The sequence below is a fragment of the Corapipo altera genome, unplaced genomic scaffold (genome assembly GCF_003945725.1).
Source record: "Corapipo altera isolate COAL_440 unplaced genomic scaffold, ASM394572v1 74, whole genome shotgun sequence".
In the NCBI taxonomy this organism is placed as follows: Eukaryota; Metazoa; Chordata; class Aves; order Passeriformes; family Pipridae; genus Corapipo; species Corapipo altera.
In genome coordinates this window covers 306,265-324,728 of record NW_020884934.1, presented here as the reverse complement: position 1 = coordinate 324,728, position 18,464 = coordinate 306,265, and the positions used below count along the sequence as shown (strand labels likewise).

General features: G+C 35.2%; 1 protein-coding gene across 2 annotated transcripts in view; it reads left to right on the top strand.

The window, feature by feature from the left end:
* The window catches only part of GBE1 (1,4-alpha-glucan branching enzyme 1), a 149,023-nt gene that overhangs the window by 29,161 nt on the left and 101,398 nt on the right, over positions 1-18,464 (top strand). For both annotated transcript variants that reach the window (XM_027660072.1, XM_027660071.1), the window contains exons 2-3: positions 6,012-6,181; positions 14,690-14,805. In XM_027660072.1, the coding sequence (XP_027515873.1) occupies positions 6,012-6,181; positions 14,690-14,805 (286 nt within the window). The remainder of the gene's footprint in view (positions 1-6,011; positions 6,182-14,689; positions 14,806-18,464) is intronic.

Below are 18,464 nucleotides of genomic sequence, written 5' to 3'. Positions count from 1 at the left end.
TTTGGTTTATTTTCACTAGTGACAAATGAAGTAGAAGAAGCAGCTGCAAACAGGAATTTACCTCTATTGCAAATAGAAACATAAGACTATATCACATAATTCTAGTTCAGCATGGTCTGATGCCTTTGATTTGCTGGACTGCAGAAATTTACTTTAGGAAGAGCCTCATCTATCCTACTTCTGTCTTTCTTCAATCCATCCTCTTCCAAGCAGCTGAATGACAAGTTTGAGGGAATAACTAGCTACAGAGAAAGGGGAAGATGAGAATCAGGGACTCTGCACTGGCTTTGGTGTCAGTGAAAGTGTGGCTGCATCTTTAAAGTGACAGCAGCAATATTAGAAAAGGTAGTTCGGGAACAGCCTCATAAAGCTGTGGACTGTGTTTTTATTTTTAACACTGACATTACTGTAAATGTTTGTATTTGCTGGAAAATGGAGAACTTGGCTACAGAGAGTACCTTACTGGGTGTTTTCTTTCACATCCATTTCCCTTCAGTGTCTGTGGAATTGGGCTTTCCATGTGGTTACCAGATACCCTTATCAACATCTCTCCTATTTGCTTTCATTTTTTGAATAGATTAGAATTAATACTGGGCCAATGTTGTAGAAATAAACTATGACAAAAAAGCTGGTATCAACAAAAAAAATGTATAGGATAAATAGCTACTAAAATCAGCATCATATGCAGAAGAGGGGCTAAAATCACTAATTTTGGTGTTGGCATCACAGGTCTTAAAATAAGCTGAGTGACTGTTCTATAAATTGCAGTAACAGCTTTATAAAAAAGTCTGAGGATGGACATAAAAATGTCTTGAAGTTTTACATCCATCTTGGAGTTCAGAACCAGCCTGTTTAAATGAAGGTATCTTGTTTCCTGCCAAGACCTTTCTGGTTATATTAGTTTCTCTTTGGATTACTGTGACGCCTAAGAAACTAAAACTAATCTGATTAAATATAAAAGTTTAAAATACCACAATACCTCTTTGTTGTTTTACAGGGCAGCCAGAAGGAGTTAGTACCCCTGGCTGCTTGGAAGAATAAAGACCTGAAAGCTTTATGGGGGGCTCTAATTCAGTGTTTTGACTTACCATCAGACTTCTTCAGTGGTCTGCCAGAAGTCTTATTTCACTAAAATAGCTGACTTTGAGGAAGAAGGAGAGGCTTGGCTTTTTGCGTTCTTATTCTCCATGTTGAAGCTTCTAACACATGCCTGAAATTTTTAATGGGATCAATAGTTGAATTAAACCAGTGGTTATAGGAACTGCAGCACCAGGAGTGTTTAGTATATCAGGGCTACCAAATAAATAGAACACTATTTTTTTTGTGTAAAGGCTGTGTAGTTCTGCATCAAACTCTGAGAAGTGTGTACCTCTACTGTAAAAGTTTCAGATCTTTAGGTGTCCATAAGACAGAATATTTGAGGGTGTTCTAGTGATAGAAGTGTGAGGAATAAGTGCTCACCTGAAATGCCAATCTTTGAAGCGACTACTGATTTAATATTGTCTTTAATTGTTCACTATGAAGGTTATTTTATTGGCAAGATACTTGCATTCTGGATAACCATTATACTAATTCATGTTTGATATTTTAATCCTACTTCAATGGAAAGTCAGCCAATTCCTACACTTCTATTGAAAGGCTTTAAACAGAGCTGCATATAAAGCATGGGATTTAAAGCAATGCTGTGTTACAAATTATGGATGTAACAGTAGGAAAAGACTGTTGTGACTGTTTCAAATGATGTTTATGATTACCAGTATTTCACAGGGAAACAGTGGTGGGGAGGGGAGAAATGCTGCAGTAGGAGCATTTGGTGGCAGAAAAGTACTTTGTTTCAGTTTAGGTTGTATGTGTGCTTGAAGAAATTCTAAGACTGGTCTGTCTTTCCAGTTAAGTCTGAAGAAAACACTTAATTTCAGTACTTCAGTTTTAAAAACATTGATATATTAACAGAATTGAGATAAATGGATATGGGACTTGAAAAGCTTGCTTTTTTTGTAAGAACTCTGGGAGCAAGGAATGCACCAAAAGCAGCCCACTCCTTCTGTCTGCACTTGTCAGATGTGTGGTGCTGTACCTGGCTGTTGTAAAGGACTTCATGTACAACCACTTCCAGTTATTACAGACCCTCTGTACCTGAAGTTCTGTAGATCCAACTGTTTCTCTGTTTAGGTTTTTTGTCCTAAAGTAATGGTTGTACTTAAAGTCATACTTGGGTACAGTTTTTACCTGGTAATCCTCTTCAGTATCAACTTTAGTGCCGGGAAATTGAAAAATCTTAAGAGACTTTGCAGTCAGTCATTGAGCTGTGAGAACTTGAAAAGTATGAAGGCAGAAGTCAGCCTTCTGTTGTAACTTTTAGGTCTGGATGCTGTTGTTGACTCTGTTCCCAGGTCCAGAATGTTGAGGTTCTCACCTATGAAATGTGTCCAGGGTCATATGTCATACGAGTATATATGCATAACTGAACGTGACATAATCCCCAGTGTTGAGGGGATCACAAAATCCTGTCTGATCAATATAATCTTTACCTCTCTGGTTTTTAAGACTTGTATGCTATTAGTGAACAAAATAAATGTTTGGAATTGGTTGGCAAAAAATTTTCCTGTCACTTTCTGTGTGTAATCCTGCGACTCTGGCTTGGAAGATTAAAAAAAAAAAAAGTTCAATAAGCTTCTGTAGTGTAGAAATGAATGCTGAAATTTCTGTGAAAGCAAAACCTTAAAGTTCCCTAAATATGGACATGAGCATGTACTTAACTCAGTCCTTTCCTTTAAAGCAACAACAGGCTGCAGTTGCTGCTTTACAAGACCTTTCTACTGTTTTACAAGACTTTCTATGACAAGTAACATTGTTCTGTGTCCAGATGTATTTCATCTCCTGAGATGAGTTTTATAGAGTGGTTCACAGCACAAGTAATTGGTCGATTTTAGAAGTTGGTGGGTTTTTTTTATTAACTTTGAGCAAACTACGATTCTTTATTTGGTAATCTCACGAGATAGTTAAAAAAAAAAACCCAAACAAACCTGGAGGCTTTCCAGATTATAATTTAAAAACAGCTAGGGAGAACATAGTTGTTTCAAAAAATCTTGATTTCTGCAATGATGATGGAACAGTAACATCTGAATTAACTTGGTCTATCACAGTGTGCTTGTGTGCAAATTGAAGGAGCATTCTTAGTGAATGTACATGATGCTGTATTAGCTGTTCAAAATCTGTCCTGTGTAAAAAACTGTTGTAAAAATGTTATATACCCCTGATCAAGAATTATTCTGTTTCCCTTCTTGCCCCCCACCTCCTGCCTTCAAAATAAATTGTTATTGAGCATATAGTCTTGCTCTCCTCTACTGCAAAGTGAGCAGAGGGTGGTCTTTTTTTCACTAATAGTCGTGATCGTTTCACATATTGAATGCCATGGTCTCTTTCTGCCGTGGTCTCTTTGTTTGCTTAAATTCTGAAAGACAAAAATTGAAACAGTGGATGTACTCTTAGTGCCTCTATAACAAGAATACAGAGCATATATTATGTGTATTACTGTCTGTGATTTTTCCCAAAGATACAGAATCATATAATTGCTTTCTGAAAGTCCATTTTCATCCCGCCCACACTCAAATCCTCAATTTCTTTGCTGCTTATTTCCTTGCAATAAGATGAATGGGCTTGGTTCCTCTTTGCTAGGGAGGGCTCACCCTGAGGAAGAGGAGTAGGCCATGGAAAAGGGAGATTATGTGAAGGGTATCAGCCTTTTCTGCACAGAGCTTTCAGTCTTTCTCTTTGCCCTGCTGTTCTTCTCTGGTAATAAATGTATAATTTTCTTCTTCAGCTTTCAAGGGTTTTCGACTGACTTTTTTTTTTTAAAGATACTCATCACTTCTCTCCCTCTTTCCTGAATGTAGGAAATATCACATTCAACCAAAGGTATTCTTAAAACTGTGAAATTGTGTTTTTGGCAAGAATGAGGGGGGGAAAAATTCATTTTAATTAGATAACATTCCACAACACCCTTTCTATTTTACCTGTGTCAAACTCATTACTTCAGTTAGATCTTCTTTGGAGTTACAGCAGTTCTTGCCTCAGCTGCAGTGGAATGAGGTGAAAACAATCCAGGACGTGTATGTGTGGTAGAGAAATAGGGATTTGTAGATGACACTGCAAATATACTTCTTTTATATAATTATTTTCCTTTTTCAAGGAGATATACTTCTTGTGTGTGTGTGTGTGTGTATATATGTATATATATATAATTCTTGTATCATATAACCGACATATTTTAAAGAAAGACTTAATATTGCAATGCTATCCTGGTTTTTGTTTTGTTTTGTTTTTTTTCCCAGGGAAAACCCTTCAATAATAATGGAGTGATGTGACTTCACCAAATGATACATGTTGAGCTTTTGAGGCTATTTGTGACTTACTCTGTTTCTGTATTTAAACTTTATGCAAATATTTGTAGTTGCAGTTGGTTGAAATGTGAGTCAGTCAGCTGAGTTTGTATATGTATATAATAGACTTGTAGTTGGAAATCTGACAAAACGTTCTCCCTCCAGCACTTTAAATAAAATTGATTATCAGAGCAGGAGGAGTTAGTAATGCACTTCTGAGGATTAGAGCCACGAGCAAATGTTAAGGGAATGGTGCGGGTGGATGGGTAAAAAAGTTGAGTATATTTGCTATAGTTTATCCTGGAGACATTTTCAAATCTTGCTCTCTTTAAAGATGAGCATCAGTCTTCATAATAAAAACCTACTGGGAGATTAACCTTGAAAGTATTCATAATACTCTAAATTAATATAGGTAATGCTATTTACTTTAACTAGTAATTAGACACCTTAATCTTCTACTTTGAACTAATTAAGGGCCAGTGCTAAATCAAAATTTTGCAACAAATCACAGAGCTCTGTCTTATGCCCTGACACTGCAAACAGGCAGTTTCTGTTATCCTCTAAGAGAAGTATTATCCCATAGTGCTGGTTTACTTTGTTACTGTTTCTATTTCCTTTTTCAAAATACACTTTTTTTGCTGGGGCTCTTATTAGGTTTCATACCCTTCAGAAGACTCCTCACCATTTATGGAAAACAGAAACACATTTCTAGTTTAACACAGGAGTGTCTTATTTAAAACAAAGAGAAAAAGCTGTACAGGTTGCCTTAATTAAATGCTCAACTGCAGCTTTTAGATGTGCTTCTGCACATAACAGGTCACACTTTAGGAGTCAAAGCTGACTCTTGTCTTTATATTGTACACCTGATGTTACCACGGATTCCAAAACCACACTTTGAGAAAATGTAGCAAGATATGTCAAAACCCTCTAAGCTGGTACTAGCAAAGTTTTATGTTAGAAGTTTACAACATTTCAAGTCCTACTGGTGTAAGTAGGGTATAGTCCAAATAATTACTTGTATGAAACTAATTTTTTTCCAAATGGTTGCTGTGTCGGGGACTGCAGGGTCTTGCTGGTTGTCTCTGTAAAGGTGTTGCCTAATGAACTGCTTTCTGTAAGGGCCAGACTAGTTTGTCCCTACTTATGTGCTGACCTGCAAACTTTTCAGTGTCCTGAGGTTGTCTGTCCATTAAAACTGGCTGTGAGAGACGTAGCAGGGCTATACAGCTCTCCCTGGGAGGCTTGTGTCTGATATTAATAAGATGGAGGAAAAAGTGCTGAGCTGTTCAGAGTGTGAAGTTCTCCTGCTGTGTAGTAATACTGGGATTTCTTGGCTGCCTATCAGGAGTTGGAGTCTTAGATTGAAAGTGCAAACTGTTCCATAAAGTAGAGAAAGTGCCAACAAATGTGAAGATTGCAACTTTGGACTATGTAACAACCATGGAAAAATTGCATGGTTTGTATTTAATGGGTTTTTTTCTATTTCTGTAGACAATGACTCTGATGTTATAGTATTAGGACAGTGTGTCAGTGTGTTTCATTTAATTTTTTTAAATGTTTTTACACTTGTTAATGTAAGAAAGGTGCTTACTAAACTTTCTAAAAAATGTTCTCTATTTTCATTGAAAGGTACTCTCTCTTTTATAACCACTTGAAGAACATTGAGGAATGTGAAGAAGGCCTTGATAAATTTACAAAGAGTTACAAAACCTTTGGAGTTAACCAGCTTCTGGAAGGTGGAATATATTGTAGAGAGTGGGCACCAGGAGCAGAAGCAGTGTTTCTTGCAGGTGACTTCAGTAAGTATTCTCAGGACTATTTCTTCTCCTCTGCACTGTGTTTTACATCAATATCCTCCTCCTTTAAAGACAATTTTGTAGCAGTGATGAAATTCTGACTGTAGAAATGTATGTCATGGCTAAAATGAGTAATATTTTCCTTTATGTTGCAGTAGCCTTTGAAGGTGTGTGTTTCTGTTGTATGATCAGTTTTATACATATTTTTTCTTAATACTCATAAACAATAATTTGTGTCACACTGCATCATGTTGCTACTCTAAGCTGTGTCTAAATTATCAGAAGTTCTTTTTAAGGCTCTATAGTTAGGCTTTTATAAAACTGTATGCAGAGAAGCAAAAATAACAGTGAAATAATTTGTTTTATCTTCTTTTACTGATCAGCAACAGTGTTGTCTAAAGGATCAAGGCCTTCGAGAATTCTCACCCATCCTGAGAGTGTAGGCAAAAGTTCTGCTGGAAAATGTTAGCCTAAAATCAAACCAAAATACTAACGAAAGAGTAGTTATTCTGTTTTGAGGGGAGAAGGAAGGATGTTAGCAGAATGGGAAGGTGGCAGAATTACATGGAGGAATTGCATTGCTTGCTCTGAAAACCAGGAAGACTATTCCCTTTGAATTTGAAACAAAAATAGGAGTTTACTTCTTCTTTGGAAGGCTAAATCCTATTCTGCAAACTCTTAAATAAAAGAGATATCCATCATTGGTCTTAAATCCTGCAATACTAGTTTCTATTTCTTTTGCTTGGGGTTTTGAGCTTTGTTCTGTTTTTCCTTTTCACTTCTCTAGTCTCTCTCTTCAGGGTTAGATGTTAGTCCATCAAGGTACTCGATTTTTTCCTTACTGGTACTTACTGTCTGTGAAACGATTTTGTTCATTTAACTGCATTTCAGAAGCATGCAGTGTTATTTATCCAATTTTGAATTTGCCAAAATACTGACTGGGGGAGCGTTCAATTTATTTATTTATATTACAAAATGGTATATAAATTGCCAGTTTGAGGCAGTTAGTCCTTGTGCTTAAAACCAAAGTTAAATGTTGAGTATTCCTTCTTCCTTTCATCTCCCTGAGGAAACTTGAAAGGACAAACTCTCTATATTTGAGGAAGGAAGTCATGAACTTAAAATTGTATGTATTTAGATAACCTTAAAGTAAGATTAACTACATATGCCATTATTTGTAGTATCTGATGGTACTCTCTAAAGTACTGTGGTTAAATGTCTGTAAAACTGTGTGTAGTAATAAAGAAATAAATCAAATAAAAAGTGGTTTTCAGATCCCTTGTTAAGAAGTTTTTCAATGCTTCATAGCAACCTGCTTTGAAGTTTTGGAAAACCAGTTAGTACTGGTTTTCCCCAATCCCAAGATCAATACATTTATAAACCAAATAAGCAAAAGAAAGCATTGAAATATTTATGCTATGCTTCATTTTCCATATAATGTGTCTGTTTAAATTGTGAGAGTGTCCACTATTTACGCTGATTATTAAAAAAAATTATTATTAAAAAAAAAATCTTCTGTTTTTGATGCAAAAGATGAACAGTAAAGTTAGTGCAACACTGTTTTCAACCATGACCCTGTTTGATATGGTTAACCTAGTGAACAGTAGAGTAGCTTTCCTTGAAGTACTCCTGGTCATTTTATTGGAATAGACATTGATAAAATAGGTTAGTGCAGTACTTGAATTTTAATATTGGAGTCAGATATGTCCTCTGATTCAAAACTGAGTAATGAATCATGTCTAGTTCACCTACTGCTAGATAATAGTGATTTCAGTTATCAATACCAACTGCAAGACAGGTAGATGAGGCTATTTTAAGAGCTTAACTTTATATGTATAAAGATGCAGAAAATTCTCCTCCACTTGGTGCAACCCCACCCATTGCTCAAGGTTTTCCTGTGCTGTGATGGGTGTAGTAGTCTTTAAATTATTCAATGCAGTTGAAGGCTATAATACAGTAGTTTTAAACATGTACTTTCATAGATGGTAATCTTAAAAACCAGACTTGTAATGAAATGTTTAATATTTTAAATAGAGGTTATAACTTATAAATTAGCTTATCAGGTTGGGGGAGGGGGAAGTGTGTGTATACCAGAATACAGTAGCTAAAAACTGGAATGACTTTCTAAACTCTATTTCATTGAAAATATTTGATGTAATACATCATATGAAGCAAAACTTTAGGACTAATAGAGTAGTTTTATCTAGTCACTAATGAAAGGTGTTAGAAGTCAAAAAAACTGAAAAGAAATTCACTTTAATGTGGAAAAACTGTTTCTCCTATATATTAATCGGTGAAGTATAATAATCATAGTAAATAATAATAGTAATAATAAAAATCATAGTAAAGTGTTCATTCCAAAAGGGGACGAAAGTGTACTTGGAAAGCCTGGAGGAATGAAAGATTGTCATTCAACTCAGATGAGCTTTAATAATATTCTGATAACCCCAAGACTTAGATCAGGTTGCTACAGATATGTTTAATTAAAACTGAATCCCTTTAACCTTTATTTAAGTTTTCAAGCAGGTTAAAGACTCAAACTAAATTTATGTTTATATTATATTTAAATTGGATATTGGGTTTGCTTTTAATAATTTATTTTTTTTTTTAATAGAACTTTTTTGCAAGAGAACTGTAGTGGAACCAGAGGGGGGAAAGTTGGAGATCTTGTACCAAGGAATAAACACTGAACTTTAGATGACAGGAGCTCTTTGGGTTTTGAACTATGGTTGTATATAATATGAAAACTGTCCATTCATACTCTGGTTTTGGAGATGGATAGCAGTGGGTTCTCAGTGTTTTCCATAATAGGGTATTATGTGCAAATCTCTTAGATGTATCTCTTTTTGTGTCTTACCATCAAACAAAATATTAGTCCCTGCTATTTCATCTTATGCTTTTGAGAATCAAAAACTGGTAAAAATTATAATGGCAAGTATGGTACAGAGACCTTGAACTTCTTTCAAAATATATAATTAAGCTGATTGTTGATAATAGCTTTTTATGAATTGTGCTTCAGATAAACATGAATAATTTATTTCAGTAATTATATATCCATGAAGCCTTGATCCTGTAAAGTTTCTTGTGAATGACTTTTATGCCTTATAGCAGACAATAAAACTTTGCTATTAAGGTATTTTGACTCAAATAATGGTATTTTTATACTTCATTCTGAGAAACTTGTAATGAACAATAGAAAAATTCTTAGTATCACTGAAACTAGCAGTAGCACACAAATCTATATTTTGATGGGAGAATGGGAAAACATGAATTCAAGAAAAGACTGAGTTGGTTTTGTCTTTTTAAAGCTCCATAACTGGAGAGAAAAAAAAGTATTATATCTGTTGGTATTCTAGTATGATGCTTTACTCTGAGTAGATGAACATCCAAAACCATTAAGATTTGTCAATTAGTACTTTCAGCATCTCAGTAAATCAAGTGTATGAGGCAATTAGTCAGCTGAATTCCCCATACCAGAGGCAGAATCAACATTATGGGTCCCTTAAAAGCTCTCAGTGATAACACTGAATATTTCATCCATGTGCTGTATTGCTGAGGAACGTGGTGACTGCTGGAAATTTATTGCCACTTTACAATTGACTATTTCAAAATAACTCAGAGAACTGCAAGTTTCGAGGCTAACCCAAGGAATTTATTTGGGAATTAGAACACTCAAAATTGTATTTGACCATACAGAGACTCAGTAGGTTATCTATAAACAATACTTTAATTAAGAAAAAAAATTTGAAAGAGTAAGTATGCATATGTTAATTTGGAAGTCAGTATTTGGTATAATATATTGTCATATTTGTGATTTCTGTTCTTTGGTCCTCTTTTTTCTTTTATGTGCCTTGTTACCCTCCTTCCCATCTAACATGAGGGTCTGAAATGTTGATCACTGTAGAATGACTGTTTTTTGCTTCCTCTTTCTTGCACAAGTGGGGGAGGCTTCTGCTGGGAGGGAAGGTGGGCTGACTGGTTTGGGATGGATGTTTATTTATTATTTAAACTCTGACAGGCCTTCTTCAGAGTGAAGAAAGGAGAGCTTAAGCCACCAGCCTTCATAATTTAGATATCTGACAGCTGACTGGAAACTTCATCTCAAATTGTTTTGGGTTTTTTTTTCCCAGACTTTTACCAAAATGGCTTCTAGATACCAGTACAATATCATACTGAACTTCTTACTGCTTCCTTCAAAAATTTTTATAGAAAAATACCTAGATTTGATGAGTTAAGTCAAATAGCAAAACTTCTGTGCCTACAGATGACTGAAGGCGGTAGGCTGGAGTATAAATTGATATTAATATCAGTTTATTATTAACATCCTGTCTGAGAAGTGATGACACTTGTTTTTATGTCAGTGTTTCAGCTGTTTAATGACTTTTTAAGCAGATTATGTTAATGATCTGCTGTTGAGCTGTTGGAAATAAGTCAGTGTGGGAGAAGACCTAATTGGCCACTATTGGAACAGTATAGTGTCCTTGGAGAACCTCTCCATTTATGTTCTGATTTCATATTCTAATAAAGTAGAATAAAGGTATCTTGTTGGGATAGTAGGATTTTGATGTCATTTCCCTTGTCTGAACTTCTGCTTGTCTGATATACTTTCCTCAAGGTCACTGTGTGAATACTTGCTGGATTCTATTCTCTTTAGGCATCTTTCAACTGATCAAAAAGTGGAATGTGGACGTACAATTGCTGTAAGAGATGGGTTTATTTCACTTGAGAATTCAACCTCAGTGTGTGAAGTCTTTTCACTTTTGAAAAAATAGGTACAACATTGCACTGATGTATCAACTCTTAAATGGAAAAAGGCAATGGTTTGGTTAAAATGCAAGAAGTACTCCTTTCCTCTATGAGAAGCAAGAGAAGTATTTAATTTTTGGTGTGAACTCCCAGTTTAAGCCATGAGACTCAGAACTGTATAGCTACATACTTGTCAATATGAAAACAGAATGAGGAGATTGAACAGGAAGTCACTTAAATGATGATTTAACTCTGTATTGCATTTAAGTGTTGCATTTAAATTGAGTTTCATGACAAATGGTAGTACCCAAACCATTATAACCTTGAATTCAGTTCTAGATTAAAGCTCAGTTCATGATTGTTTGGCATGCTAAGGGTGCAGTTCTGAGCAAAAAGTTCCATTGTACCTCGTTGCTGAGATAGAATGTAATGTTTAAATAATTGGTATGATTTGGAAGATGTAGTCACAGAGATGAGAGAAAATGAAAGTATCAGACTATTGAAGATGTTTTCTGTGTTGGATTAAGATGTATCTGGGGCATGAACTATTGCACAAAGCTTTTGTCTTTTTGTGTGGCTTATGGATATTCCATGATGGTGTCCTTTTTTCCTAAGTTCAATTCGAGCTGATTATTTGAACTTCTAGTAATCTTCTCAGCCTTTTTCTGTTTGTAGCTATTGGCAGAGTCTTTGAAGTCTCTGTTCTCAATCGAAAATGTTTCTTTTTGCTTCTTTTTTTTCAGCTTCATAAATCTGTTAATCAGTTGCTGGTTGGTTGGGTTTGTTTTTTCTGTTGTCCCCTAAGGCATTCTGGGCTAAGTTTTGCTGAAAAATCTGAAAACTAAGCAGTAAAACTGAGAAGCCTGAGCCATTTCCTCTTGGAAGGAAGCCTTCGATTTTCAAGGTGTTTTAAGTTCTTTATGCCTCTTGCCTTAATACAAATCAATATTTTCTGTTATAACCTTCCAAAGTGAGTTCCTGTCCAGGGATAAGTAGGACCATCTGGGGCAGATGGTTGTTGCTTTGCATCTCTTCTTAAGTCATGAACCACGGACACTCCATCAGGAAGGATTGTGGCTGGGAACAGGAGGGATTAATAGGAGCATCTGGTATTGCTGGCAGGTGGAGGGGAAAGTTTAAGCAACTTGGGCAGAATTATCAAATCTGCCTGGGGAGAGCAGAGATTTTAAATAGATAGAGAGATGCAACCATTCCCCCTCTGAGGGAGGGAAGAGCCATGGTTTTAATAGCAACCATGAGAATTTTTTTAACAATGTATGAATTCAGTGGGTTTGGTGTAAATAACAAACTCCATATAGATTCCCCAGAGTGAGTTTTATAGAAACTGGGCCTGAGACTTTCTTTGCTGTAACATTTTATTTTGCTCAATGTTAGCAAGTCATGACCTGGCATACTTGGTTCAGTTTGTGCATTGTAGTCAAGAGGTACAGCTCAACTGGGAAGAGTTTCATGAGAAGCAATGAAGATGATCAGATATCTGGGGGGACAAGATTTGAAAGAATTAGGAGTAAATCCCATAAGATGGATCTCGATTATCAGAAATACTAACCAGTTCTTTAAAGCTGTCTTCTTGAAACTTTTTAACATTGTTACATTTTTCATCTTTCTTCTGTTTTCTCGTTTTTGCCTGAAATGTTTATTTCAGACAGTCTAGCTGTTTACAGCTTAAAAATTAACAATTTAACCTTTTTTTCAAGTCACCAAATCCAATGATGTATTCTACATTCTTTTGCCATGCCCCAAAATACATAAATAAATGTATTATAGTGCATAAATACTGTCTATACTTTACAATTTAGACATTCTGTTCAGGAGTATTGCTTTATTGCTAAGGTGTTGTTTGTTTGATGTTGGTCTTTGTAGACGTTAGTAATTTCAGTATTTTTCTTGATTGGAACTTCAGAATAAAACCAAGGACGAGGGCCCATCTAAATCTTACTAATACACAAGCTCTTCTGCTGTTAATCAAGCAACAGTTTAGTAAATACATTCTTTCTGCTAATATGTGCAATTTGTCTGCACTATCCAAATACTTTAATCGTGATAAAAACTATCATCTAAATGGAGTATTGAATTAATTGCATTTGTGTTTTTGAGCACGGGAAATGTTTTATAATCGTAATCTCTTTATTGCTTTTGACATTGCTCTCTACTGTAAAATGAATAGGTACTAGAAGATTTATCTTGCATAGTTAGTTTTGTCACATTGTCTGGCCTGTTTGATTTGTACCTCTCAGCTTTCTTTAAAGACTGGCAGTTCTCAGATTTTAAACAGCTGCATAAGTGTGAGGAGCATCTTGGAAAGCAGCCTAGTCTTTTTCTGAAACTCAAGACATCCATATCTTGTTAGAGAAGATTATCTTTTTGTTGCACAGCAGACAATATTTTTGGTTACTGATGTTTAAGAAAATATACATGTTGATTTGACTGTAACTCCTTCTTGTCTCTACTTCTATTGATTTCTATGGTCCCATGTCCATTTTTTTTTTCATTTGATTGCTTTTAACCTTGACTACCATGTTTAGTTGCGATGTTGTTTTATATGAGCTTAGATTAATACTCTTAAATTGGAGGCTGCTTATTCTTCTTTCACTGAGGTGTGATTTTTGGTTTGGTTTTTTATTACAACAGACCATAGCATGCAAATAAATTACCATGAAGGAAGATTAGCTTGGGTTGCTTTAATGTCTTGTAATACAATTTTCTGTGTCAACTGGTTGCTTTTTAGCTTAGGACTCTATTGCCTTGAACTATGTGGGATAGACATATTCCAAGGCAAAAAAAAAAAAGGTAATTTTCAGACTTAACTTGCTATTTCCTTTTAGAAATGATTTTATTGCCACAGTGTGTCAGTTCAGAAGCAACATATTCACTCTCAGTCATAAGAGTTAACCTTGGGCATGCCTACGAACACACAAGCCCACCTTGGCAGATGTCTGTTCAGTTGGGCGTGTCATAATGACCAACCTTGCCCATGTCCAGTGCTCAGGAAATCCACATGGAACAAAGAATCTTGAATTATGGCATCTAAACTTGCCTCAATAAAAATTTAATGAAAAAGTAATCTTCCTCAAGACTTAAGGCCACACTTCCTGGCTGTGTTGTTATTGTCTGGTTTTCTAGCCATTGCTGCCAAGTTTTGTCTGCAGTTTTCCCTGTATTTGTCCTACTTTATACACTTTTATTTTATACATTAGCTTGTCAAAATAGAGGCAGTGAGCAGTATGTGTGTCTAAGCCTGATCTGCGTACTCAATTTACGGAAGCTATTTTTGCCTACATTTTGTCCACCTCCCCTCTCCATAACCAATATTTGCTCATCAGTTTTTTCCATAGGGGTGTAACAAGTATTTCTGCTGACTTGTTTAGGAGAGGTGAGGTTTTTGTTTTGAAATCTACCTTAAACCTTACTTTTCAGCCACTAGTTTTCATACCACCATGATTTTGTGGTATTAAAATCAATAGGCTTTTTGGGGAAGGAGAAGGTTGTGTTGACTTTGATGAAAGACAAGGAAATAGAAATAATTTAATCATTGTTGAAGTAGAATTGGAATATGGTTTCACAGTGAAACTCTTACACACTTCATTTTACCTCTTTTAAATGGGTGTGATAGTATCAGATATAAAAATATTTGTCTGCTTTTCACTGAAGTGAACTCTGAAAAAGATGGAACATAGTGTTATGCTTTTGAATTGTAACTGGATACATTTTAAGATAAATACTTAATATTATTTCTTATTGCAGATGGCTGGAATCCATTTTCCCATCCATATAAGAAGTTGGAGTATGGGAAGTGGGAGTTGTTCATTCCACCTGGAGAAGATGGTTGTCCTGCTGTGCCCCATGGATCAAAGCTAAAGGTGTTGGTTCTAGACTTACTCTAATTCTTTTAACCCTTCTTACTCAGTTGTACTTTTAGTTTTCTTTTAAGTAACTTTATCTTTTGTTTTAAGAAGCAGAATCAGTTTAACTACTTGTGGTGCAAAGTGACCTCAAGGAGTGAAATATTAAGCATCTCAAAGGGTTAAATTTTTAGGAACAGGCAGGTGACTCAAATGTGGATATAGTGTATTGTGTCATGTTACAGGATGAAAACTATCTACATGTTGATAACTTGAAATATGAAAAGTAATGTGCAGATAAATTCTTTCTATTTTTGTTGCAACTACTTGAGTTTAAGATCACATTCAGATCTCAGTACCTTGACAATTTTTGTGATTCTTTTAGCTATGGCTTTCCAGGTGATCTCTTTGCTTTGCTTTAATGGTACATGCAGATTTGTCAAACTTATGTCTTTTAGGAATTAGGAGCAGTAGACTTAAGTAAGTTAAACTGAATATAACTGTATTTCATGAGTATACATGAGGATAAAATGCTTTCTTCCAGAAAGTAATGGAAAATTTCTTTGAACTGTCAAATGCCACAATTGTTGTGCTTAGTGCAGATGTACATAATGACAACTAGCTATCAGCAGAGTTGATTATTTGTAGGTGAATATTGATTTAAATTGGAGATTTACTTTTTTGCAGTCAGAACTTGAATTCTAGAGGCAGAGGATGCTAATGGGGGACAGTAATGAGTAGTTAAGAAATGTACTGAAATTATCTAAAGATTAGGAAAATCAAGAAACTGGAAGCATTTGTGTAATACTAGTATATTTTCAGGACTCCCATCAACAAAACTAACATATTGAAAAAAATCCTCTTTTTCATGCTGAAAATCAGCTTAGGGAAACAAGAAATCTGTTAAAACAAAAATATGTATAGAAATGCTTACTCAATGTGTGTGCTTATCTCTGCTTTTTGTTATGGCTTATGAAATCATCCCAGTAATAAATAGGGATAAATTGAAATTTAGGAATAATCATTCAAGGATGAGAAAGCTGTTTTTATTTTATGGAGCAGGAAAGAAAACAGTTGTCTTCAGCTCAGAAGTGCAGTGATTATGCAGTAATGTGTGAGAGTGCAGAATGGTTATTTAATATTTTCCATGCTTTTGAGATATAAGTAGGCTAGATTTCTTTCATTGTTGCTCAATTTACCCTCTATATTTTATCTACAAGACTATTGACCTCATCTACTGTAGAATATCCTGTGCTCTGTGTAGAGATAAGAGATGTGAGTGATAAGTGTTGATAATTATTAACATAACAGAATAAACCATAGATTCTTAAATGCATTTGGAGCAACTTGAGATTACTTTGTTGTCTTTCTTCCTATATAATCACTGGTCATATCACCTATTTTTGAAGTATAGGTCTTAATAGTACTTTTTCCCTATTCAGCATTTTCTTTGAAATATAAACTCCATGAAGCAAAGATTGCATTGTACATAATTTGTTTAGTATGCAGAATTTTTGACTACTGATTGCCCTTGGTGCTGATACCCTAGTAAGATGAATTCCTGTGGCTCTGAAGCCTTCTGAAAAAGCTGTAAAACACCTGCTACAAGAGTAGAATGGGAGTTGGGTGTGGTTTTTTTTGTTTGGTTTTGTTGTTATTTTTTGTTTGTTTGTTTTTTGATTTTTTTTTTTAATTTTTAGGCTTTTTTTTACTCTGCCACTTTAATTGTGTTTCTCTGTGGTCAGTTTTAAACAGATGTGTGATTGTCACTGATGCTCAAAATACATGATCATCCAACAGGCTCGTGAAGCAGGACTGGAAATAGGTTTGCTTTTGAGTATATTCCTTAGGGAAAAAAAACCAAAACAAATCCAAAGATTTAGAAACTTGATTCACAGTTGTACATGGTCATAATTGATACCTTTATCTACAGGAAACTACTCCCAGTCTCATCTGTAACTTTGCTAATAATCTTTCATGACAATTTTTGTTCTGTGGTGCCTGTACAACTGGATCTAACACATCACGACGTGTACTTGTGATGTAATTAGATGATACAAACAGAAACTCCAGTTAACATCATTCAAAAATGTTTTTTCTGTCACAAAACCTGGAATGATGTTGGAATATTCACATGGTAGGCGGGTACCTTACACTCATGCTACAGCTGATCATCTTATTCTCTCTCATTCCACTAATGGGTTCAGAAAATTACTTTTTTGTAAGTTTTCTTTGAACTGTTAGATCACGATCATTCATAAACTTATGTATTTTTGGCAACATGAGGGCTTGTGTGTTAGAGCATAATTTTGCAGTCCTTTGTTCACAGAGAAGCTGAGAATATTGGGTTGTCTGCAGATGGAAATTGCTATGCAGATTGCAGAGGTAATGTTTAAATCCACAGGCACTCATGTCTGCGCTGAACTAGGCAACAGAAACTCTTTTTGGTAAGGAAAGTAATCCCTGTTTTCCTTTACTAAAGAAGCTTAAGGGAATTGCAGGTTTTGCAGTTTCTTTTACCAATACGATTTTAAATACTTAAGTTAAAATGGTCAGCTTGAGAGATTTATGTGGTGATTAATCTGTTATGAGGGGAAAGTCTCCTCCAGAAGGTCTTTAGCTTCTGTCTACACTGTTTTCATCCTCAGTTCTACACAAGTGAATGCCAGGTTCTGAAATAGTAATAAGGTCACTCCTTTTAAATAAGTAATATCTAAACCAGAATGGGAAAAGGATGGAGTGTAGCTGGTGACACTAATTTAGATCAGGTCACAAAATATTTTTGTGGGAAAATAAGTGAGGAGCAGAGGTCAAGCATTTGCCTGTTTTCAATAGTAGTAGACTGCCTACTGTAGCTCTTAAGGCAGTCTTCTCATAATAAATACAAACATTAAAAAAATGAGTCATTAAAAAACCTGCTGTAAGTCTTCTGACAGTTTTCAGTTTGAAGAGATGGATGCTTAAGACAGTTGAGTGACTCCCTTGTGGATTATGACACCCATCTACAAAATAAGGTTACCTACTAGAAAAGGACTTTTTTTTTTTCCTTCTCTTGTGGATCAATTGGGAACTCAGAATGGGTTAAGTGAACAAATATAGTTGCTGTTGTGGTTCTGTGGTGTTTGCTTTTAAACTTCTGGCAGATGTCAGAGGCTGAGCACAGATTAAAGCCCCAAACCAAACTTTATGCTTTAATAAAGGAACCCTCTTTACCTCTCTTTATTTGTAATAGGGTAGGTTGAAAGATGTTTTCCTTAAATGTTAGGATGTTTGTCATTGTGCAGTGATGGCAGTTGGGGTGCAAGTGTGCTTATCTTCTTTCATGGTCGAAAATGACTGAATCTTTTTCTTCATTGTTGGTGTTCTTAATGACTTTTTTACAAGATACAGCAAGGTTTTAGAAAAATTAACATGGATAGACTTCTATAGCAAGTCCTGTCGTGTGTTGTCATACGTATGCAGGAGTTTAATCAGTGATTCACTTTGTTCTTTTACTGTTTATTTCTGAATGATTTTTCCAATTGCTTAAAAGTACCTGTAAATTAACTGTAGTTGGCAAGATCCTAATTTTAAAATAGTCAGTGGAGCTTAGGGGTGGGGGTAGCATCAGTAAAAATCGAGATCTTAGTATCTGCAGTGGGGAATTTGTTTAATATTATTTATAAGAATGCCAAGGA